At 61.3% G+C, this 23287-nt stretch overlaps 4 protein-coding genes across 4 annotated transcripts; 2 read left to right on the top strand and 2 right to left on the bottom strand.

The window, feature by feature from the left end:
- Positions 1-284: 284 nt before the first annotated feature.
- On the bottom strand, positions 285-3845 carry CLB4 (B-type cyclin). The gene is made up of 4 exons (XM_047986564.1): positions 2995-3845; positions 1752-2873; positions 1151-1690; positions 285-1094 (listed from the first exon to the last, which is right to left on the bottom strand). Exons 1-4 carry the CDS (start codon positions 3004-3006, stop codon positions 795-797), a joined length of 1974 nt encoding a protein of 657 aa, XP_047842546.1. The 5' UTR covers positions 3007-3845; the 3' UTR covers positions 285-794.
- A 6756-nt stretch (positions 3846-10601) lies between these two features.
- JDV02_005281 (uncharacterized protein) lies at positions 10602-14407 on the top strand. Its single transcript, XM_047986563.1, has 3 exons — positions 10602-10658; positions 10937-12165; positions 12243-14407. The coding sequence occupies exons 2-3, from the start codon at positions 11389-11391 to the stop codon at positions 13413-13415; spliced, it is 1950 nt and encodes a 649-aa protein (XP_047842545.1). The 5' UTR covers positions 10602-10658; positions 10937-11388; the 3' UTR covers positions 13416-14407.
- A 3714-nt stretch (positions 14408-18121) lies between these two features.
- On the top strand, positions 18122-19893 carry JDV02_005280 (uncharacterized protein; the record flags this gene model as incomplete). Its single annotated transcript, XM_047986562.1, has 2 exons — positions 18122-19285; positions 19381-19893. The coding sequence occupies exons 1-2, from the start codon at positions 18305-18307 to the stop codon at positions 19891-19893; spliced, it is 1494 nt and encodes a 497-aa protein (XP_047842544.1). The 5' UTR covers positions 18122-18304.
- Positions 19894-20121: 228 nt separating this feature from the next.
- BNA7 (Arylformamidase) lies at positions 20122-21319 on the bottom strand (the record flags this gene model as incomplete). Its single annotated transcript, XM_047986561.1, has 2 exons — positions 20122-20866; positions 20928-21319. 2 exons carry the CDS (start codon positions 21317-21319, stop codon positions 20122-20124), a joined length of 1137 nt encoding a protein of 378 aa, XP_047842543.1.
- Between the last annotated feature and the right edge of the window lie 1968 nt (positions 21320-23287).

Below are 23287 nucleotides of genomic sequence, written 5' to 3'. Positions count from 1 at the left end.
GCAAGTCGGGATCTCTAGGTACTACCTTAGGTACTCCGCCTACCTACACCAACCGACAGCAGGCCGCGATAGCCTCCCCCGACTGCGCGCGCACCTCAACGTCATACAGCTTGCCTGTACTTGGCAAGATACCGTACTACGTGGAATAATGTTCATTTCCGACACACACACACATCGCACAGCACACGCGACACCATCCTGGGGTCTCCAAGTCGTTCAAGTTATGTAGCCACTCCGCGCCGAGGTCATTATACTCCATACCGTACTTCATGGCAGGCAGCGCCGCATGCTCGGCTGCCATCTCGGTCCCTCCTCCCTCTCTCACTCTCTCCCCCCCCCCCATCCATCTCATGCCTCTTGACGCCGACACACGCCCACCTCCCTCTGCAGGAACGCTACTCTTTCCCGTCCCAGCGTACCCCCAGAGAGCGAGCTTCTTTCCAGAGCTCCCCCCGCCTCTAAACCACCATGTCCATAAACGCCAGATATGAGCGCGCGGTTCCGTCCGCCGGAAACGCTCGCTTGCAAAAAAGATGTGGAAATAGTTCATGAATGTCGTTAAGATGTAATGTTTTGCGACGTGCCAAGACCATTGTCTTGGACCGCCGCGCGGGAGATGATGCCACCGTCGACTCGACGTATTACCATTATGCCTTCGGGTTTACCCGTTTCATCCACCGTACACCAGTAGAGGGCCAGCAAGAGTTGATTGTTGTTGCAAAGCGGCGGCCTTGCTCAGGTTGGCCGCAGTACTCTTCCAAAATGGCACGACGTGCAAGTGCGTTGGCTCCAAACTATCCTTCCGTGGACACCAGGAGCCCATTAGTGTAAGAAGCGCGCTCAGAAGTATGCTGCTCGACATGAACCGGTCGCGATCGGCTGGTGCGGATGGGGATGCTGTGGTGTGGCAGCTTGAAGCCCGCGTCCAGGGCACGCTGCACAACCGTCGACGCCTCCTTGAATCGTCTGTCCTTGTACTTCTCGTACACGGCCGAGTGGTGCAGGCGGGGGTTCTCGCAACACTCAATCATCATGGCCACGAGCGGCTTGACTTGCACCCACGTGTATCCCGAGTAGTGCACATGCTGCTTTGTCTGCTCGTTGTCAGCCGTGACATGCGCACGAAGCTCCGCTCCTGGGAACGACTTACCCATTCACCCTTATTCAGAATCAGTCTTGACAGGCAGTGGGCCCCGGCCGCCAGGAAACTGGGCGGCGAGGCGACAAAGCGCTCGTCCATAATGGTCAACTCAAGAAAGTACTTTGCCAGCGTACGCGTGTCCAGGTCGTAGTCGTCCGCCTTGCTGACGCGCCGCAGGAAGCTCATAGGTCCCGGCCATCCGAGCTCGAAGCCAAGCATGCTGAGCATGAACCGCTCAGCCTTGAGGATCTCCTCCACGCTGTAGCCGCCGTCTACCATATAGACAATCTCCTCCAGCGAGGGGCAGTTGATCTCCTCATACTTGGATGCCACCAGGATCGCCGTCGCTCCGACCAGCTGCAGCTTGCCAATGGAGACGACTTTGTTGGAGAGAAACCTATCGATGTAGTTGACCGTGAGGTACAGCGTCTCAGGCAGCAGGCTAAACCGGTTGTGCACCTGCACCAGCCAGTCCATCAGCACCGATCGCATGGACCACTGGACCTCGGTCTGAATCTCCATGTAGTGAGGGTTCGGGAGCAGTTTAATCTGTGGGGGTAACGCTCGTCAGCTCGCAGAACACGCGCCTGAGAATTCTGCAGATGCTCACCTCGAGCTCGCGGAAATACTCGAAAATCTCATCGCCGTACTCGGCTACCATACTAATGTCCCACATCTCGTCCTCGATGTCCTCGGCGGGGCGGGTTCGCTCAACCTCCATCTTGGCCTCTTCGAGCTCCCGCTGCACACGAGAGGTGACACGGGGAGCGAGAAGTGTTGTAACGCCGCCCGTGGTCAGGTCGCGCGACCGAAACGAGTGTGCGGTCGTGTATGCCTGGTCCTGGTCGTCGTAGTCCTCGTCGTCTTCCTCGTCCCACTCCTCAGGCTCCGAAAGACCGGGCGTCTGGCCCTCGCGGTACGAGACCGCCGATTGATAGGGCTCCTCTGAGATTTCGGGCAGCCTAACGTGCACGTCGGCGTAAGCCTCGTGGCGACTCGGCTCCGGCAAAGGGTCGTAGGGGCCGGCAGAGTAGGGCAGTGCAGGATAGGCAGAGGGGCGGTCGCCCGGGCGGGAGAGAGTGCCTATCTCGTCGACGCTCCCATTCGCTGCCCGATCAGTGGCCGCCACGTCTACCCGCTCAAGCTGCTTGCTTTGAGTCCTGCGTAGCGTAGGCTGTTGCTGTTTCAACTGCGGCTGGCTTTTGTGGTGTCGTGGCTGCAAGGGCAAGCCCTCGTTGAGCGCCTGGGAAATCAAGAGGTCGGCCGCTTTGTCGGGCCCGGCCAGACTTTTCTGTTGTGGAACGGCTGGGTCGTCCTGGCCGTGGTAATAGTCGCGTGTCTCGAGGGCAGCGGCGGACGTCACGGGCCGCTTTGCCGCCTCGGGCGGCCGGGCATCAGCGATGGGCTTGGGTTTGCTCGCCAAGACTGCGTTTCGTTGTGCAGGGCGCGAAAAGGCTTCCTTGCCGTTGTACGGGATATTCTCCTTATTCAGCACGGCCACGGGATGCGAGTGACGAGGAGGCAGCACCACGGACTGAGCTTTGGGCGCTTTGACGTCGTCTCGAATGCCCGCGGTGTTCTTGGCCAAGTTGGTCACGTCGCCAAAGGCAGCGCGCTTGGCGGGTCCTCGGAAGCCGGTACTGGGTGCAGGCACCGAAGTGAGGTTTCCAGTCGACCTATGCCGATGGTGTATGGAAGGAACTATGTTCTCTGACCCACGGGGTCGGAAAGGCTGCACTCCACGTCAGTTTTACGGGAGCCATGGGCGTGACGAGACGCGACGAAACTCGTTGGTGGCCAGCCGACGCCGATGTCCTGCTTAGCACCCAAGGCTGTGGGAATGTCAAACTTACCCGAGCGTCCATGGTGAAGAGCGAGTGCACTAAAGGCACTTAGAAATAAATGTTGATGCTGTTTGGCGCGACGGCTCCACGGGGAAGCAGAGGCCTTGGAGCGGCAGGGCCGTGACGAGTGCCCTCAATCGCGTCGAAATATCATAAAATCGAAAGTGATTTTTTTGTGCCTGGGCCAGTCGCGTACGAACGTGGAAGCTTGGGTGCGGCGGAGCGGTTGTCGATACGCGAGAACACGCGTGTGAGAGCCTTCCCGTGACAAAGTCGAAAGCGCGCGAGATCAGAGAGTCGTCAGACGAGATTGCGTCGACCCGTCGATCCTTGTTCGCCGGAGAAGCGTCGAGCGGTAATAAGACGCCAGCTCGAGGCGAGGCAGAGTGTCCGTGGCCGCACAGAGTGAAGCAGGAGGATCCAATGGCGCTGGGGGGGTGCTCCGCAGCGGCAAAAGGAAGGGGGAGAGGGCGACCGAAATGGAACTGCGCACACGGCACGTTGCAAGAGGTGAGTCGCGGCTCAGATGGAGAGGGTGCAGTGGCATCAAATCTCCCAGGGGAAAGGCGAGATTGGTGCCTGCAGGGTTTGTTCGGCGATGGCAGGGGCGTGGACGGCCGCGATGCCTGCAGCCGGGGGGGGATTTCGGTGGAGAGGAAGAAGAAGCGGAAGTCGGATTTCGCGTTGGAGTCTTGTTGGGAAAGGCGAACCGCGCTCCTCGATGAATGTTTTTGTCGAGCTGCGCCAGTGCCCTGTCAACGTTGTGATGCGATGTGATGCGTGCGGTGTCGAATGGTCGCCCAGGGGGGGTGGTGGAAGGGGGCGCGATGGAGTGGCGGTGGATTAAAGGCTGATGGTGCTGGTGCTGTTCGGTCGGTCAAAAGTTGTTTGTTTGTTTATGAGTTAAGCCCGAAATAACACAGGCGTTGCCAGCCCGCCAGTCAGCCACACCCACCTACAGCGCAACCACGCACTGAACGCTGCGCCTGAGCCTGCGGGCGAGGAACACACAGGGTACCTGGGTACGTCGGTACGTACCGGGACGAAAATGGCAGGTATGCGGCGCACGGACCACCAAACGGCCCCGGCGCGCCGAGGCCCTGTCGTCACGGCGATGACGATTTTCCGGTCCAAACTGCCTTTTGGCGCTAGACCCAAAATTGGACGTGCCCGCCTGGTCGTCGCGTCTCGCTGACAAGTCCGCGATATGGTCAAAAAGCATACAACCGATGACAGCGATGCGCCTTTGGGTCTACATAAATCACGGGCTTAAGTAGGGGCAGCTCAGTACCCTGAAATTTATTTGGATACACTTTTTTAGCTGAGATTATGAAGTTGCGCGGCAAAACCGCCCACCAAAACTAGGTTTCGCTACGCGTGCGGGCGGCGGCAGGGCAAACGCGCCACCTTGACGCGAATGCACGTGATGGCAACTCCGCCAATCTCGCACTGTCGCACAGTGCCTGCCTGCTTTCGTCACTGATGGATGGATGACCAGACGGACACTTGCTGACAACTTGGACAATGCCACCAAACATGGCGCCCGCGGTGTCGCGCTGCCTTGTCGCGCGCATCCGTTTGCTACGTACGAAGTAGGTACGTAGCCTCCGTCGCTGGGTGCAGGCCGTGCCTCGTCGTCGATCGACGCCTTGATCCGGAGATGTGTTCTTGCAGGCGCCCGCCCGCCCGGGGGCGCAGCGACAGCATCGAGCCGGCCTGACGGCGCGCGCGCGCGTCCAGCAGCCGAGCCAGTGTTTCATGCTCGCGCTCGCTCGCGGCCGTGGCTGGCCGTCCAAGCCCAAAACACCTGCGACGCAACACGGCGCTTGTCCGCGACGTGCGAGCAGCTTGGAGCTCCGCTCCTGGGGTCAATTTGTGCGCCAAAACAACCCCCGGCCCGGCATTGTGTGCGAACATGTTCCGTTACCGAGTAGGGTACGTACAGTAACGATACATACGGATCCATCGGTGAGATGGCATCCATGCTCCAGGCTTCCCCCCTCACCTCACACCACCCACCACCACCCGGCGCTAGAGGTGCTCAACAAAGCCACCCGGGCATGGTTTTCCTCTCAAGGCTTCGCACTCACTAAGTTACTAGGTATCTTACCCACCAGGAGGCGCGACACAATTCGGCCAAGAGACACCCATTTCGGCTGCCGACGCCCCATCTCCGATTCATTCTCATTCATGGCACGTCGCCCGCCTCGGCGCGCGCTGTGGTCTTGCCGACGCCATCCTTGATCAATCTATCTGTCAGGGAACAAATCTGAGTTACTGTCCCCGCAGACCGGCCGGCATCTGCGTAATCCAAGGCGCTCGACTCGACTCACAAAAACCAATGTCATGTCGGCGGATGCATGCTTGGCCCAAAGTCCCTTGATGGGCATTGGATGGCGCCGTGGTAAGCGGAACCCTTCTCCTTGAATCGACGGCAGAGCCCATCTCGCCCGCCCAACCCGGCTGCCCTTCCCGCGTGCTCCAGATCCACCGCCCTCTCCACGACATGCCTGAGATCAAAGGGATGTCCCACCGTCGCCGCCCTCTGTGATGTGATGTTGCGATACGTAGTAACAGCTGATGAGGCGGATCTCCCCCGAACTTTCCCCTCCCTCTTCCTCGAGACCCGCTGGCAAAGTGTGAGCACCGGCCTGCATGCCAAACCCTTCCTTGTGCGGACAGCTCCTCATTAGACACATACGGCACAGTTGGGCTCTCCGTCGCGCCCCAGTCAAGGCGATGCTGCTGCTGATCCTGTTCGGCGCACACTGCTGCTGGGTCCTTGTTGCGCCCTGACTCATTTCAACTCAGTACCTTGTGCGCGCGACACTGCGTATCATGTACGTACGTATCCCCAACTGCTCGCGCATCATATGCGACATGATCCTGCGCAGGAGCAGTCCTGCATCCTCTCGCACGAGTGTGCGACATTCAATGCACCGGGCAAACATGCCGCGCGCACAGCCGTCGTTGATGAGCGTTCGCCGCCCACCAAAGCAGGCCGACCGGCCAGCGGCTGCCTCGCACCAAGTGGCGACCCAAACCCGTGGCCCTTGTCCTGATTTGACCGACCCCGGGAGAGTCTACATGCGACAGGAGAAGAACTGGCGCACACGAGGCGGGTCCGCCGCGGCGGTGACAAGCCGAGGAGAACAGATGCAATATAGGACGGCGCATCAGTCGGGAGGAGTCAAACAAGGCCCAACGGCGACGACCTTGTCATCATCCATGAAGGCCTCGTCGTCCTCTGATTGCGCGCGGCCAGCGTACTATTTGCATGCTGGGCAGGGGCCCCTCCACCCCGCCATTGACATGCGCAGATGCCGTGGTCCTTCTGCTGGTGGTGCCTCCGCTAGATCTTGACCCAGGGATCTTAGACGGCCCAACCGTCCAGACGAAAGGCGCGCGCAGTGGAAGCAACTCGATGCGCTGTCATGCGCGCATTGACACCAGAACCTCGAGCAGCGCCGTCGCTAGTTCCGATGCCACCTGCTGGTATCACATTGCTCAATATCGGCGGTAAACAGTAACGAACGGCTGCCAAAAGGGTTTCTCCAAGGCCTCTCAGGTTCCTCCCGGGAGGGGCTGAAACTCGAGGCGGGGCGTGCGACTGCAAGAAGGAGACCCGCGCCTACGATCTAGCACGTCCGTACCTATGCGAGGCAGGCCGGAAGACGAGATAGATTGATGGACTAGGCATTGACATTGACGAGGACGTGACGACGAAGCCGACCGGAGTGCCCTAGGCCAGGCCAGTCGGTTCGAAGGAGAAGAGCGACGAGCGCGGCCAACCCCAGGAACTCGGCGAGCTGGCGTCCATAGAGCCTTCCCACGACAGTACGAGGGGGGTAACAACGGGTCCATGCAGGTGGTAGCGACGCCGCCGCCGCCACCACTCGGGCCTGCCAGGAAATGGGTGCGTGATAGGGAGTCAAGAGCGCCGCATGATGAGCGCCTCGGCGGTGGTGCTTTTTATTTTATTTTGGGCCGAGTCGCATCGCCGCCAACCGACTGAATCACTGGAGACGAGCTCACCATGTCTGTCTCAACCGGGGGGGGGTCGTCGTTGCTTGCCTTGCGGCGGCCGAGACGGCGTCCGATGGCCATGCCTCGCTCAATTACCTACTGCTTCCTTCTATCGTGTTCGGCAGAGAGCGACAGCGCAAGTTCGGCGCCCCCGCCAGTCGAACACACCAAGCGCGCGCACGCACACACACACGTTTGCGCTGCCACACAACGGACTCGATGGCTGGCTGGCTGGCTGGCACACACCTTCTCCCTCCGCTCGTCGCATTCGTGACCCCTGCCTTTGCAGGAGAAAACGGGCGGCTCTGGGGCGGCCAACGTGGATGTCATTGGCTCGTAGCGCTCGGAGGTCCCCAGACGAGAGGTCGTGCGCTCGCTCGTTTCTGGTCGTGGACGTGGGCAAGCTACAAGTCGTCGCAGCCGTCAAGCTTCAGGCTCGCGCGTTGGCGGCACCATTGGTTATGTAGCTATTTGCGCAGGCGCGCGCTCGCTCCCTCGAACAAACTGGCTGCGCGAGCGTGAGGGAAGAATCGCGCAGTAGCGGGAGCCAGCGAGCCCGGATGCGACAATGGGCTGCGGCGACGGCGCCTTGTGGTGCGGTGAGGTGAGGTGAGGTGAGCACGCAGGAATGAATGGAATGCGCCCCCAAAAAAAGATTGGCCAGCGCAGGACGATGCTCCAACCAGCCAGCCAGCCAGGCCAGGCCAAACCAGGCCCCGACCTGCGGAGAAGAAGGGGCGCTCGCGCCGCCATTTGTTTGCCGGAGCTGCGGGTCAGGCAATGGATGAAGAGATGGATGGCTATGGATCCACGGACGACCGACGGGGTGGGGGAACCGCAGCCAGCAGCACCGATCCAGCCAACGGACGGAGAGGCGTGACGGACAAAGCTTGTGTGTGTGCGTGTGTGTGTGCGCGCGCAGGTGGATGATGATGCGCTGTTCCTGCTCGTGCTGCCACCACGGGCCCCCGGAACCGCGTCCCCGACTCGTCGGTCAGTTCGGTCGGTCGGTCGCAGGACGGGACGGCGAGGGGGAGGAGGCTGGGCGTGTCGTCAAAAGCCTTGTTGACAAGTACCCGAACCTACCAGCCTGCGTCCCAGAGATTGGTGGTGGTGGTGGTGGTGGTGGTGACGGGCATGGCAGCCATGTTGAAACGCCTGCTGGGAGCGGAGAAGGGGGGCGGGCGGACGCCATGCGTGAAGAAGAGTTGGGGGTCCCGCGCAGCAGCAAGCACGCATCGAGATGAAGAGACGCCGGCGCCGGCGCCGCCGTCGCCGTGCCTGCCTTTGTTCATGAGCACCTTTGATCCGTACTTCGTAGGAAGGCGGCAGGGAGTGCTCTTGCCCCGCGCCGACTGCTCCTGCCACCAAGCTCCCTAATGCACAGTAAGGTACGTAGGTAGTAGTTAATATTACTACTACGACAGCGGTGCCATGTATATCTGCAGTACTACGAGCCGGGACAGGCCAGGGAAGAGAGAGAATAAGAGAAAGAGGGGCGCATCGGCCGGTGGCGTCCTGGGTCGGTCTCTCTCTGGGTGGCCAGCGGGCGGTCTGGGAGACAAACCAGCGCGTGCCGAATGGGTGGATGGATGGACGGATTGGATGGGTTTGTTGAGCCCGCTATTAACTTAGTACTGGCAAAGGAGCAGCCTCGTTTAGGTACCTACATACATAGCTCGTAGAGGGGGTCACAGGGCGCGCGTGAGCAAAGGGAAGCCTTATTGTGCGCGCGCGCGAAGAAGAAGAGGCGTATCGTGTGTTCAATGTCCACAAAGTGTTGACGAGGTCTTGTTGCGATAAAAGAAGAGCAAGTCCCTTTGGCCCGTTGTCGGGCTCCTCTCTGCTCGCTCACCGTCTGTTGTCGTCCCGTCCGGTCGCGGACTGGGTCAGACCAGGACTGGCGCAACCATGGGAGTCGCAGCGAGGGCGCATCAACAAGGTAGGTTAGCACGTCGCAAGGTGCGTGAGTGCGTGTGTGTGGTGTGTGCTCGCGCGCATTCGTGTGTAGCCCATCCCCCATCCCATCCCATCCATCCATCCGCCCAACATGCCAGCCTGGTCCACTTCCAGAGCAGCCCGTACCATGCCATACCATGGCATCCCGTCGAGACCGTCGGGCGTGGGAGCCCAAGCTTTCTCTCTACGAGATGGGCAGTGGTCGGTTCGGGGTCGCGGGGCGCGATGGCAGCGCCGAATTGAGCGCCATTGGCTCTTGTCCGACGATGTTGGGGAAGGATGGTGCTTTGGTGCTACTGCTACGGCGGACTGCCTGAGGACCTACTTGCGCACCAAGCTAGCAAGCAGCAGCGCACGGAGTCTGCCCAGCAAGGTACCTAAGGTAATAGCGCCTCGAGTGAGTGCCAGCGCCGGCATCTGGCACTGTACCTTATTACCTACTCCTCCGAGCCGCCGCTGCCAGCCTGGGGATGGACAACGACTGGAGATGCGGGCGGGCCTGCATGCCATGCGAGGCAGCTAGGGTCATAAACACAGTACACGGACTGGGCTTGGCTGGGCTGAGCTGCTGCCCGCACCTCGTCGGATGGGCGCGAGCAACTTCTGGACCATCCACACAGCAGCGCTGACGTCTGTCTGTCTGGCTGGCTGGCTGTCTGGGTGCTGCAGCCCAGCCCGCGACGGAGGTGATCGGCGGGCAACCTGGCCATTTGTTGCACCATGGCCCGCCGCGCCTGATGAGCACGACTCCTACCGATGCTGCAGTCGCCACGCACCATCTACATAGGTATGATCCGGTTCTCCAAGCAGAAGTCTTTTGCATCAGGGTAGATATCGCGAGCTCCTGGCCTGAGGCCTCTCTCTCCCGCGCGCGGTGGGCGAGACAAAAGTCGATGACGAGGCTGCGCAAAGAGGCTTGGGTCATGCGCAAGAGAACAAGACTCGGGTACAACGGGCGGCGCATGTCTAGATGCCCGCCCCGTGTACCTACTTAGCTCAGCGCACTCACCTCATGTCATGTCTGGGCCTCCGTATACCCTGCCTGCCCGGCCGCCTTAGCCCAACGACCATGCGCCGCCGCCCATGTGAGGTGGGTGGGTAGTGGTGCTGCCAGTGACGGGCTGCCCTGGGGCGCCCCGGCAGTTCCATTCAAGTTGATCCATCCGTGGAGCCCTTGACTGCCCTGCCTGCCTGCACTGTGCCGCGCGCGACGAGACCTCACTGTGCAGTCATCACCTGGGCCGCCCGCCCGCCCGCCCGCCCGCCCGCCATCTGCTGCGGCGCCTTGCCTCAGCCCAGGTGCCAGAGGGCCCCAGGCCAGTCAGTCAGTCAGTCAGTGCCTCTCCGTACCTTGCCCAAGGTAACTTAGGTAGGTGATTGTCGCAGGTATGGGGGCGCCCTCAGCCCACGGCACCAGCCCCAGCAGTTCCGGCGCCAGCAGCACCTCCACCAGCGCCAAGCTAGCCAGCGGGCAGCACCTAACGCTACAGCAGCGCCGGCGACGGTTCCAGCACGCCGCACCTGGAGGTGGGCGTCTGCGGTGGCCCAGCGGTCCACCGCCGCCGCAGCCAGGCCAGCGACAAAATCGGTCGACCTTCGCCCAGTTGCTCCTCTTTTCCCTCTATGCACACATCCTTTCGCCTTCGCCCGCCCATCGCCAACCATCCAAACCGCTCCTGTCATCCCTGGTGAGTTCCATCGACTCTATCGCCATTTGCGATCACTCCCCTGCCTCGATTTCGCATGCCCAAATCTCCCCGACGCCCGTGGCCTCGTGCCCGCTGTCGCCTGTCCTGCCTGCGTTCCCCCCTCCGGCGGTCGTGCGTGCGATGATGCCGTCGGGGGCGCCTCGCCCATTGCCCTCTCCCCAATCGCCAGGTGCCGGATGGCCCTGTCGACGCTCTCTCCTCCTTCGTCTCGATCCTTTACGAGCTGGACTTTGCTAACGAGCCCTGTTCGTCTCCAGCCCACGTCCCCTCGAGCCGCCGTGCCCTCGCCAAACGGGTCGTCCGTCGCCGCCGCGCAAGCCCGCAAGCCGACACACACTCGCACAGGTTTGGCGCTTACCGCCCACAACCTTGGTGGTGCCGCCCTGTCGTGTCCTGCTCGACGGCCAGCGCCGTCTCGAGGCATCCCGACCGAAATAATACACATCTGGCCGTTTGTTTGGCCGGAACCTGACCCTCGAGGCTCGTCCCGAGCGATACCGCCGTCGCTCTGGTGAGGCGGGCGTTCTGGCCCAGTCCCCGGCCTGTGGTCCACCCACACAAAACCCGCAGCGCACAGCGCCGCACCACCATCCTCATCGCCGCCACGACGGCTGCTTCTGGGCCTGGTCTTCGTCCGCCCACAACCCCTCTCGATCACTCCGGCAGACTTCGCCCCGGCGACGTCAATAGCCATATCTATCCAGTCGTCATGGCCTCCATGTCGCCGATAGACACCGCCGCCGCCGCCGCCGCCGCCGCCATGTCGGCGCCCTCGTCTCAGGGCGACAGCATCTCGCCTCGCCAGGCGGCGCCGCCCAAGAATGTCGCATTCGAGCTCATGTTCTCCAACTCGCCCCAGTACCGCGCGCGCCTGCCCATGCGTGTGCAAATCTTCCCCCATGACACCACCGATTCCATTGTCACCACGGTCAAGAATTTCTATGGCCTCTACTCAAGTCCGACGAGCTCCAAGGGCGTAAGCTTCGAGGACGACATGGGCAACACCCTCATCGCGCGCTACGAGAACTTTCACGACCACATGGTTGTCTACGTCCGTGTCATCGACGAGGGCCCCTCGGTCTTTGCGCCCCATCCCTTCCATCACCCTTCGACCATTGCCCCCGAGTCCTACTACGGCGAGGCCTACCACACCCAGCCCCAGCATCGCGCCGAGCAGCACGTCGCCCAGCCCGGCTCGCCAACGTCGCGCCTCCGCAGTCCATCTCCCAGTGCCCTTCGTGGCCGGAGGAGCGAGTCGGTCAGCACCACGGGCAAGAAGGGCCGCTCCCGCTCCGTCAAGAGCCGCCGGCCCACCACCCACAGCCACGCCGATGCCTATAGCGACAGCATGAACGGCTACAGCAGTGGCGATGGTGCCCCCAGCTCCACGTCTGGCAAGACCAAGGAGCAACTTGGTAACACCGACATCAGCGTCGAGAACATTGTTGAAGGCGGCCGTCGCAAGAGGGCGAAGTTTGAGAGCTCGGTATGGGAGCCCTTCCATCTCCTCCCCCCAATCCCCACATTGTCCCGGCAAGGCTCTAACCGCACAATCTCGCTCAGGAATTGCCACTCTTCGCGCCTCCTCAGATGCCCGCCGCGACATCCAACCCGTCTGTCTCGCCGGCTCGCCGTATTGAGCACCACCGCCCGTCGATGCCGTTTGTGCACCCTGGCCAGAACCCCTTCCAGAACCCCCGGCCGATGCAATCTCCGCAAAACTACCACAGTGGCCTAGCCCACTCCAATATGTATGCCACGCCTGCCTCCCACGGCCACCGCTCCCGCAACAGCATTGGCTATGCCAGCAATGGTAGCGGTGTCGGCTCCGGCATGGGCGTGCTTCCGACGCCCGACCCGACCGTCGGGAGCTGCATGTCGGAGGAGGACAAGGACGTCGCTCTGCAGCTGATGCGACTCGGCGAGTCGTCCGTCTCGCACGGTCGGACCTCGGCGTCTACCCTCGACGATACCTTCAGCGGCCGCGCCGATGCCGCCTCATCCACTGGCGCCACTAGCGACGGCGAGAGCGAGAGCGACGGCGACCTGCCTGCTGCTCGCCGCCAGAAGCTGGACGCCGCCGGCGGTGTCAAGCGGATATATCCGACCACTGAAGCGCACTTCATCCCGACCACCGAGGGCGGCAACGTTGGCGGCAGCGATGCCGACTACGACAACAGCGCACATGCTCTCGCCGAGGGCATGGGCGCCGCGGCCAACGGCATTGTCAAGAAGCCGTCGTCTACCAAGCCCAAGTCCTCCTCCGTCGCGGCTCCCAAGGTGCCGTCGCAGAAGCAGCCAAAGGCCCCCAAGCCCCCTGGCATCAAGACCAAAAAGCTGCCCACCACGCCGGCCACCGGCCCCATGTCTCCCGTCTCTACCACCCACTCGCGCAAGCAGTCGGTCGCTTCGGTCGGCCACACCGGCCAGCCCGGAGAAGATGACCAGCCTGACCTATCCACCAAACCCCGCTGCCAGCGATGCCGCAAGAGCAAAAAGGGGTGCGACCGCCAGCGCCCGTGTGGTCGCTGCCGCGACGCCGGTCTCTCGGCGGACCAGTGCATCAGCGAGGACGAGGGTAACGGCCGCAAGGGCCGCTACGGCCGCCACATGGGCGTCCCCATCAAAAAGGAAGAGGGCGCCATGGTGATGCCTCAGCCAGCCTTGCTTCCCGCCGCCCCCATCATCACCACCGCCTTGACGAATACGGACAAGAACAAGAAGCGCAAGCGGTAGCCGTATGCGCGGCACTCGTCTCGGGCGTTGACACGCAAATGTCTGATTTGTCCTTGCTAGCCCGCAGCGGTGTCTCTATGGCGTTTTATGGGCAGGCTTCGCAATACACGGAAAAGCGCTGCGCCTACATAAACGGTCAAGGCGGGCGCCTTCAAAACTTGACCCCCACACATATGGAGAGGGTTCCGCCTCTCGTGTCGTTTCCGGGATGGGCTTTCTCATGACTCTTTTAGGCGGTTTGTAATTATGCAGGTCTGCGCAAGACCATTCACGTTCCCTTTCAACACCGGCGTTGCGAAGAAGAGGGCAGGCGCAGTCCAACAACAAACAACAACAACAATGATCGTTGGTTTCATGTCGTTGTATTTCTTTTTTCTTTTTACCCCGTCTGGATGGCGGGCTGCCCTGCACGAAACGGGGTTTGGCCGGCAAGGGCGCCTCCGTTGGGCAGGGGATCGCATCCCCTCCGCGCAATGGACGAGCCACAGGGACCTTGCCGCGGGTGAGGATTGCGAACGAGGACAGAAATCCCAGGAAGGGACGGACGGGAGAAGCCTTGGAAAAGTCTCTTTCCGAATGAATCTCGGGAGGGGAAGGGTTGGCCGCCACGAGGCTATGTTGCCCGTGGCGTGCGATGGGCCTTGTAGGATGGACGGGTTGGGACGGATTCATGTTGTCTGTTGCGAGGGCAGGCGGGTTCTTTTGCGGATAGGTGCCTGTACGCGTTTCCACAGCCGCCTTCCCCGCGGAGTTTGTCACGGCGAAAACGGGCAAGGGGAGGGAGAGGCGGCTTGGTGAAGGTGACACACTACGGCAGAAATGGTGCGGGCGGGCGGCGATGGTGGCGGCGGGAGAAACGGGGCGGCTTGTCCTATTTTGAGTCTTTTTCTCTTGTTTTTTGTCCTGTCTGTTGCCGGTCGATTTTTCCTTGACGTCTTGGTCGGTACCTAGTTGGCCGTGGAGCCATCAATGCTACGTGTGATTTTTCTTCACTATCGATATGTGGTTGCTATTGCGCGCGACACTTTGGTGCGGAGGTTTGCTTCGGCTGACACGGAGCGCGCGCCAGCACTGTAGTGACGGGGTAGGCGTCGTGTACTTGCGGCGTTTCTTCCCTTTTCGCCTCCGATGAGTTCCAAGGCGCATGCGCGCGAATGTGCTCGCAGCGATGAAGAGAGCGCGCACCTTGAGTAGCCGATGCGGTGTAGGTTAGGTCGCGCGCAACGAGTCGCGCGCGCGACGGGTGGTCTTCGGTGGCTCCTCGGGGCGGCGATGGGCGCGTGCATGGCGCACAAACAAACACAAGCACGGAGTAGACTTGGCGATGACATTCGTCCTGGCCTGCGTGCGGCGCAGGTTACTATGTGCATCTGCTATTGGTGATGCGCGCGCGCGCGCACAAAACCTCCTACGGAAGCTTACACATTGCGCGTCGCTCGACGCAAGAAGATGTTTATACTGTTGCTGTTTTTTTTCTTTATCACGTTGTTTATTCGGCGGCGACGACAATGACGACGAAAGTCTTGCGGAAGTAATACTAAGTGCGCGGAGCCAATTCTGTCTTCGTGGCTGGCCAGGGTCCGTCCGCATGCTTGGGGGGCGCGCGCGCGCGCGCAAGCGAGGTAGGTGGTGGTGGTGGCTCTGTGCGTGCGGGGGTTTGGAGGAAAACCGGGTGTGGGGTGGGGTAGGTGGCGGGTGGAACAGGGCGCTGGGCGGCATCGGCAGACGGCGGCGGCGGCGGCGGCAGAACGGACGGATCTCGCTCGATGCGGGGGCCGTGCCAACGGCCGCCCGTCCGCCGCCGATAAGCCCCGGCCGGGAGAAGCCGTTTGAGGGTGGGGCTGTGCGCTTTCTGGCTGGCTGACAGGGGGGGGCGTGTCGTTGTGGAGACGTGCCGATTGGTTCCTGGAGAAGAAGGGAAGGAGAGGGGGGGGGGGGGGGAAATATGTGATCACGTGTTTGTGCACGGGATGCGAGAGAGCCGTTAGGAAATGGATTGACGTCATTGGTCGCGGTTGTTTTTGTTCATCAGCGCCGCGACGGTGCGCCGCGACGGGCGGCGGGGTACGAATGAATCCTGGATTACTGCTACCACTGCACTGCGAGCAAGCAGCTGCATCAGACAAAAAGATTGTAAAAGCAAATGTACGAAGCAAACGGCGGCGGGGGGATGCGATGATGGGCGACGACGACGATGGCGGCGGCGGCGGCAACGACGTTTGTGGACTCGTGGGGCCCGCGGGAGAGATGTAGCAGCGGGGTTGCAGCGAATCGGCGTGAGGCGGACTCACACACACACGCGCAGACACACGCCGAGCGCGCGGGCGCCCACCACCCTGAACTGGGGGGGGGGGGGGGGACAGGGGCCGGAACGTTGATTCTGGCTTCCGTGCGTGTGTGCATCTGTGTGCGTGGTGGTGGTGGTCCGCGACAGGCCGGGCTGGGACTGGGCTGGGCTGGGATGCGATGCGATGCGCGCTCCGCACCTTCATTAGCTGCAGCAGCAGGGGGCCTGGCCGGTGAAGCCTTATGAGTACGTATGAAGGAGGGGGCGGCGGGCGACGGCGACGACAACGGGCGTGGCAGGGGAAAAAGTGCCCAGCGACGCAACTACACACAGTATACTTCAAGTCACGCGCAAAGCACAAGGCATATATATGTCTTTCGTTGTCGTCGCCGTGGCGGTTCCCCCGGGTGCTAAACGGAGGGGTCGGTCATCTTGCCTTCCTTGTATATACATATATATATCCCGCGGTATGCACATGTGAAAAGAACAGAGAGAGAGAGAGAGGCTCGCGGCCCGGCGCCCCTCGTGATGGCGTCCGCGTATGGAAGCCTTTTCTTACACACATCGCCAAAGCACGAAGTGAACTGCAGCACAGATGGGATGGTTCCGCGTCTTACTTATCAAAGGGACGCTGCCATGAGTTAGCCTGCCTCGAAACATGGATTTTGTTTTTGCTTTTGCAAGACTGCCTGCAACGTTGCCCGTCGCCCAGACACCTTTTGGGGGGGGGGGTTTGGCACTTTGTCCTCGTGACACGGACAATCCTTTTCCATGGATATTGTATGCCGCTCTCCCAGGGGGAAAATTTTTTCCCCTGCAAGTCTCCTGCAAGGTAGATAGATAGATACCCAAGGACGGATGGGACACACTAATACTAAACTGTACATGAAGCGAGCGATGAGAGTTTGCTTGAGCACACTGATGCGCGGCACGCCCCACGTCAACGTACTGTACCCCGGACGCCACGCCGGCGGGCGGCAGGGTCCCATGCGGCCCACGCCTCCTCCGAACCACAACCCACCCCCATTCACGAGTTTCCATTAGACCAGAGTTATTGCCGCCGCCGCGGCGCGGGTACGTAAGACTTTGATAACGCGGCGGTCTAAGCATATCGTTTTCCGTTGTTTGTTGTTGTAATCGTCACGCGCTTACAGGCTGGTTACCCAACGACACGCGCCGCCGATGACTAGGAGCGCTTGAGGAGTGGATGCATGCAGAGGCGGTCATCAGACCGAAGACCGGACGCCGGCTGGGTTGGTATGGGAGGGGCAAGGATGGGAAGGATTGGGATGGGATGAGACGCGAGAGAGAGGACGGAAGGATTGGGATATTGGACAGACACAAACGCAAAAAAAGGGATCCGGCCTGGGCAGGTAGATAGATATCAAAGCAGAAGAGAAAGAGAGGTCGTACAGCACAGCAGTTTATGGGGTTTTCACCACCCTACAAAGTACCAATCAATATTGGCCTGCTACCTACGTACCACCAGTTGGGTCTGCTCCTTCTTGGGGCCCGTGGGTCGTGCATTCGACGAAAAAGAGCCAGCTGCCCAACAAAAGACGTACAAACATATGTTAAACCTTCGGAGCCCCGTCCCCGAGGCGAGGCGATATCGGGACGGGAGTCATTCCACCCACAGACATACACATACAGACATGCACACACACGCGCCCCCATCGTCCTCATACCTCCTCCCCCTCTTCCTTCCATGTACTTCGTACGTACTCCCCCCGCGTGCACCTCTCGGTCCTGCTGCTAGTTACTGCTCCTGCGCCGAGTGATCAACCCACATGGTACATCATCATGGGCAGAGGAAGCAGCAGCAGCAGCAGCAGCATTAGGAGCAGCATTAGGAGCAGCATTAGGAGCAGCATTAGCAGCAGGAGGAGGAGTCGCGCCAAGGATGGCGGCGGGGCACCTCCGCGGCTGGTTACCAGCAGTAGCAGGCAGCAAGCAAGCAAGTAGGCGGCCCGTCTCTGCGCGCATCCCCCATGGATCGGGTCGCATGTAGTATGGGATATGGATCGAATCAGATCAGATTGGATTGGAGGCATGGATGGATGGATGGATGGATGGGCAGATGGATGGGGTGGACGAGCCCGGCTTCGGGGCGGGACGTGTCCGTCCTTGTCGACTCCATGGCGCCCCCCCCCCCATCCATCCATCCATCACCCCATGCGCATAAACGCACAGCTCCACGGGGTCTCTGGGCTCGTACGTAAACGATCGCCTGCAGGTGCGTGCACACACACACGCGCGCGCGCGGGAACTCCGGGGAGAGCGCCTGGTCCCAAAGTGCTTTTTGGTGTGTTCGACGAGTGCGGGAGAGAGAGAAAGGAGGGCCGGGGTAAAGGGTATATAAGACGGTGCACCGGGACCGAATACCCGCCTCTGTTGTTGGTTGACATAGCCGCCAACGGCCGAGGAGCCGGACACATCACAAACACACATACACACACACACACACACACACACACACACATATATATATATATACACATACATCCTTCGGACAAGAGTCAACAAAGTATCGCACCTGCCAAGGGCCGCCCTCCTCCACCCCCGACCCTGCAGTCGATGCTTCGTCGTCCCAGACAGGGCCATGCTCCCAAGCAAGGACGCCGGCGTCGAAAGGCGGCCGTCCGGCTCCGACGCCCTGCCCCCGCCGCCGCCCCGGGACCGTGTGGGTGAAGCCGACGACAAGGAGGTCCACCACATCCAAGCCCATGTCCGCGACGGCCACGACGACGACGACGACGACGACGGCCGTCCCCGCGATGCCTCCTCCCATCTGCATCCCGAGCGGACCCTATCCAACGTCGACGTCCCCGTGGTGCCGCCGCCTCCCATCCTCAACGACGGTGGCAATGGCGACGGCGGCGACGACGACGAGTTCAAGCCCCCAGGCGGTCCCCTCCGGGCCTGGATGCAGGTCTTCGCCGCCCACCTCATCAACACCATGACCTGGGGCTACGCCGGCACCTTTGGCGTCTACCAGCTGCACTACACGCAGAGCCTCGGCCTGCCCGCCGCCCAGGTCTCGTGGATCGGCTCCGTCCAGGTCTTCCTGACCTTTGCCGTGTGCGCGCCCTCGGGCCGCCTCGTCGACGCCGGCTACGCGCGCGAGGCCGCCGCCGCCGGCTGCTTCCTCGCCGTCCTCGGCACCTTCATGACCAGCCTCGCCACCACCTACTGGCACATCTTCCTCGCTCAGGGCGTCTGCACCGGGCTCGGGCTCGGCGTCGCCTTCATGCCCGCCTTGGCCGTCACGAGTTCCTACTTCCGCAAGAATCGCGCCTTTGCCCTGTCCGTCTCCACGGCCGGCACCTCCGTCGGCAGCGTCGTCTTCCCGGCCACGGTCCAGTATCTCACTCCCCAGGTCGGCTTCCCCTGGGCCGTCCGCTGCGCCGCCTTCATCGCCCTCGTCAACTCCGTCGCCGCCTGCCTCATGCTCAGGCCTTATCTGCCCCCGCGCAAGGCTGGCCCCTGGGTTGAGTGGACCGCCTTCCGGGAGCTGCCGTATCTGCTCTTCGCCCTCGCTTCCTTTCTCAACTTTTACGCCATATACACGGGCCTGTTCTTTGTGAGTCGACGCACCCCCTGTGGCCACCGCCGCCACCCCTCCAGCACATGTTATCATAGAATGTAGTCGAGGATTGGCAACTCACTCTGCTGCAGATCAACAGCTTCGCTCGCAACATCATCGGCTTCTCGACGACCGAGTCGGTCGGCCTCTTGCTCATAGTCAATGCGCTCGGTATCCCTACGCGGCCCTTTGTCGGCTACCTCGCGAGCAGTCACTTCGGCCCCATCAACACCTACTGCGTCGCCACCTTTTTCGTCGGCGTCGGCTTCTTCAGCTGGGTCGGCGTGACGACGCGCGCCGGCATGTATGCCTTCTCCGTCTTTTGGGGCATTGCCATTAGCGCCAACCAAGGCACCTTTGTGGGCGCCCTCGCAAGCCTGACCAAGGATCCGCGCAAGATGGGCACGCGCTTTGGCATGATCGAAACCCTCAGCTCCTTCGCCACCGTCGCCGGGCCCCCGACGGCTGGCGCGCTCATCGATCGTTCCGGGGGAACCCACCTCGCGGCCCAGATTTGGGCCGGCGTCTTCATGACTGCTGCGTCGGGCGTCTTTCTCAGCTCGCGGATTGCCGCGTCCGGATGGAGATGGAAGGTTAAGATCTGATATGAGCAGGTCAGAGGCGATGACAGTCCGGTGAGTTGCTTCTCCAAAGAGGGGAAAATTCATGTCAAATTTGGCTCGCATGCGACAGACGCGGCACAACAACAACATATCCAACGTGGCGAGGTCGAAGAGCACTGGAAACGGCGCCAAGCAGAGAGAGTCATATGTAATGCAACGTAGTAACCTGTATCCCAACAGTGCTTCATTGCTGCTCCAGAGTGTCATGTATTATCCAGCCGACGACAGGCGCTGAAGAGCTTGTGCGACCAGGCTTGCAAGCTGGGACCCGTCCTTCCATACTTCATCGTGCTCGCCAGACAGATCTCTGACGGCAACGATGTTGATGCCGTCCTCTGACAGCTTCGCCGCCATGGAATCAATCTCCGGCATGTCGACGAGGGTATCTTCAGGCGAGTGGGCGAGGATCGCCAGTGGAGAACCGGACCAGGTCTCCTTGAAGCTGCCACCAAAAGTCGCTGGCGACGCCGCCTGCCAGACCTTTTGGTCTTTACCAAAAGCAGCACTGATGAAGCCGTCGTAGCCCTCTTTCCTGCTATTCAGACCTACGAGGTCATAGATGCCCGAGATGCCAATGATGGCTACTGGCAGCGGGATGGGCCCCCGCGGCTGCTGTCTTGCGAGTGCGGACTGGCCCATGAGTGCCTGGAACGCAAGCATTGCACCGGCCGAGTGCCCGACGAGAATATAACCTCGAGAGATCTGGTACTCGGTATCAAGGAAATGGAGGGCAGCGCGAATGTCCAGAACATGGTCTGGATGCTTCGCGATGCGCAACTCTGGCTTGGGCGTTTGCGCGGGGTCTTGAGGATAGTCTTGATGCGGAGAAAGGCGGTAGTCGACGCTAATGTAGCCGCGAACTGCCGCGTCAAAGTTGGACTGGATTTGCTTGATAGATGGCACGAAATTTAGGTGCGTGTTGCGAGGGTCGCGCCACGCGCCGCCGTGAAGGTAACTAGAGCCGGGTTAATGTTGCGCGCTCCGTCTAAATTCGATGCACAAGGGCGGGATCGTACATGACCCAGTATCCGTGATGACGCCGCGGCGTTGGCTGCCAAATGCCGACGCGCTGCAGCGCGTGGTCGCCGTACTGATGACAGCTGTAGTCGAGGCCTGTAATCTGTTCAGGTTGCGCCATGTCGTCGTCTGTGTCGCGCGTGGGCGGAATCGCGTGGTCGGGCTCCGTGGTTGACGGTCGTGACAGGAGAAGACGTTGGTGGGAGACATGCGCGGTGGTTAGGTGCCGTCGGGAGCGACACGCCGGGCGGCACTGTACCTCGTACTTCGTGACTATCAGCGGGGCGCGGAGGGAGCGCAGGACACGCCGCGCATTGCGGGACATAGCCGCGGCCGCCTCGTGCCGCGGCCGGGTTCGCGCAAAAGGGACAGCCGTGTCTCGAGGTCTCATTGCTTCGCAGAACAGCGTGAGCTGGCGTCCACCGCCTCTTCCAGAATGTAGTGCACCAGAACTGTCCCCGTTGATCTAATGCCCGTCGTCGCGCAAGGGCCGGTTGCCGTCTCCGGTCCGGTGATGGGCGGCCTGCCCTCCCGGAAAAGAGGGTCTGTCGGGATCGGGTCAGGTTCCGTCCCGCCTTGCTCCGCCGACCCCGTGCTCCCGCTGACGTGGTAGGGTCACACAGACTCTTTTGTTCGTTCATGTGGCCTGGTACGGTGCTACGGCACTGCGCGGCTGACGTCGTCGGTAGATGATGGCACCGCCTGTTGCACAGGCTCAATGCTACGCGACAATCTCACCACAACTCCCGGATCCATATCTGATGCGTCAGCGGAACTGCTCGGCACGACGTCTTGGACCTTGTCTCAACTGTCCAATCGTGAGCGAGTCGGGGTGTTGCGACCAGACGCTCGGGTTCTGATCTGGACCCTCTGTAGGCATCAAGTTTTCAAGCCGCAGCCCTCGGCTTCGTCGACGTCGCTCGTGAAATCGCCAACCCCAGCCACAGAGGAACAGAAGTCGCCAACGACTGACTGCTAATGCGAGCCGGCTAGGCTGTTCCTGGGGACTGTCCGGCCAGTGGCGTCCTGGTCCGTGGTTGCAGTAGCCCTGCAGCGCCTCCTGCGTTTGGCTAGGTCGAGCCAACCCGCCCACAGCGGCAAGGTAGAAATTTGCGACGCTGCTGCAGACCAAGCCCAGACTATCGATCGAGCATTGGCGACAGGCAATAAACGGCCTTCGTACGACGGCCGGTATCGCGTTCTCGTCTCAGGAGAGGCAACGGCTTCTGGTTCCCAGCTACCCTCCCGATTTATCCGGCTTGTGTGCAAATTACTTTCCCCCGCGAGGCGGCTGCAGGTCGGGGTTTCAGGGCTGCTTCCCGAAGTCGCACAAGCTGGTCGTCTGTTCAGGGGCGGGACCCACCGACAGACGAACTGGCGATCGGTCACATGTAGGCTGCGGACGTAAGGAACAAGCCGGTACGTGCAGTGGGTGTAGGCACGTCTGGCGGATCCCAGGGCACGGGCGAGTACCGGACAGGCTGGTCGGTCGGATCTGCTCGCAGTCTCGGATCTTCAGATTCGCGCACAGACGGCGCCGACGATAGCTCGTGGTATAGAATTTGGAATTTGCTTCGGTGGGCCGCAAGCTGTCGGGCGTCTGGCATCCCGGCCCATCGACACAGCTGCCATCGGCTGCCAGCATCCACTCTTGCCGCCTTCTCCATTGAGGGATTCATCTGTCGTCTGGCGTGGTGGGACACGTCGACGCCTCGCCGCCCAGGGCCCCACCAGGCCCGTCTTCAGGGGCCCACGATGCGAAGATTCCCGCCAAGGATGTGCCTCAGCTTCGGCCGCCGCCGCGAAAGATGCGATCCGCGGACCGGGAGAAACGTGGCACTTGATGCTCCGAAGCCCAGCTCCTGTACGACGGGAACAGTGTCTCTCGCCTATGCGCGCGAGCCCCCGTTCTCATCTCGTGCTTGCGGCTGGTCGTGAGTTGTTGGCGAGTCGTGCCCTGTTGTTGCTGTGTTGGGGAATAGTATGTAGGCGACGATTGAGGAGAAACGGGCACGTTGGCTGAGGGAAGGGTCTCTGTATCATGGGGGCATAGAGAGAGAGAGAGAGAGTCCTTGGTCTTGTGTTGTCCAACGGCAGCAGACGAGGTTCTTTCTCGCTGGGATGTGCATTAGGTTACTTAGCCCAGCATGCGCCAACCTGGGCGCACCTTCCTTCGCAGGACGTGCTGCGGACGACACCCAGCAAGCAGCAGGGCAACTGCAGCTTGCAGGGGGCCGCGCATAGCTCCTTCCCCAACTGTTGTGTTGCCTCGGCACGTGAAGTTGGCATTTCTTGTGTCCGTCCAACTTTGCATCTACCTTCGCTATCGTCGTCCAGACCAGACCAGGCCAGGCCAGAA

Source organism: Purpureocillium takamizusanense, chromosome 4 (genome assembly GCF_022605165.1).
Source record: "Purpureocillium takamizusanense chromosome 4, complete sequence".
NCBI lineage: Eukaryota > Fungi > Ascomycota > Sordariomycetes > Hypocreales > Ophiocordycipitaceae > Purpureocillium > Purpureocillium takamizusanense.
This window is presented reverse-complemented; position numbering and strand designations above follow the sequence as displayed.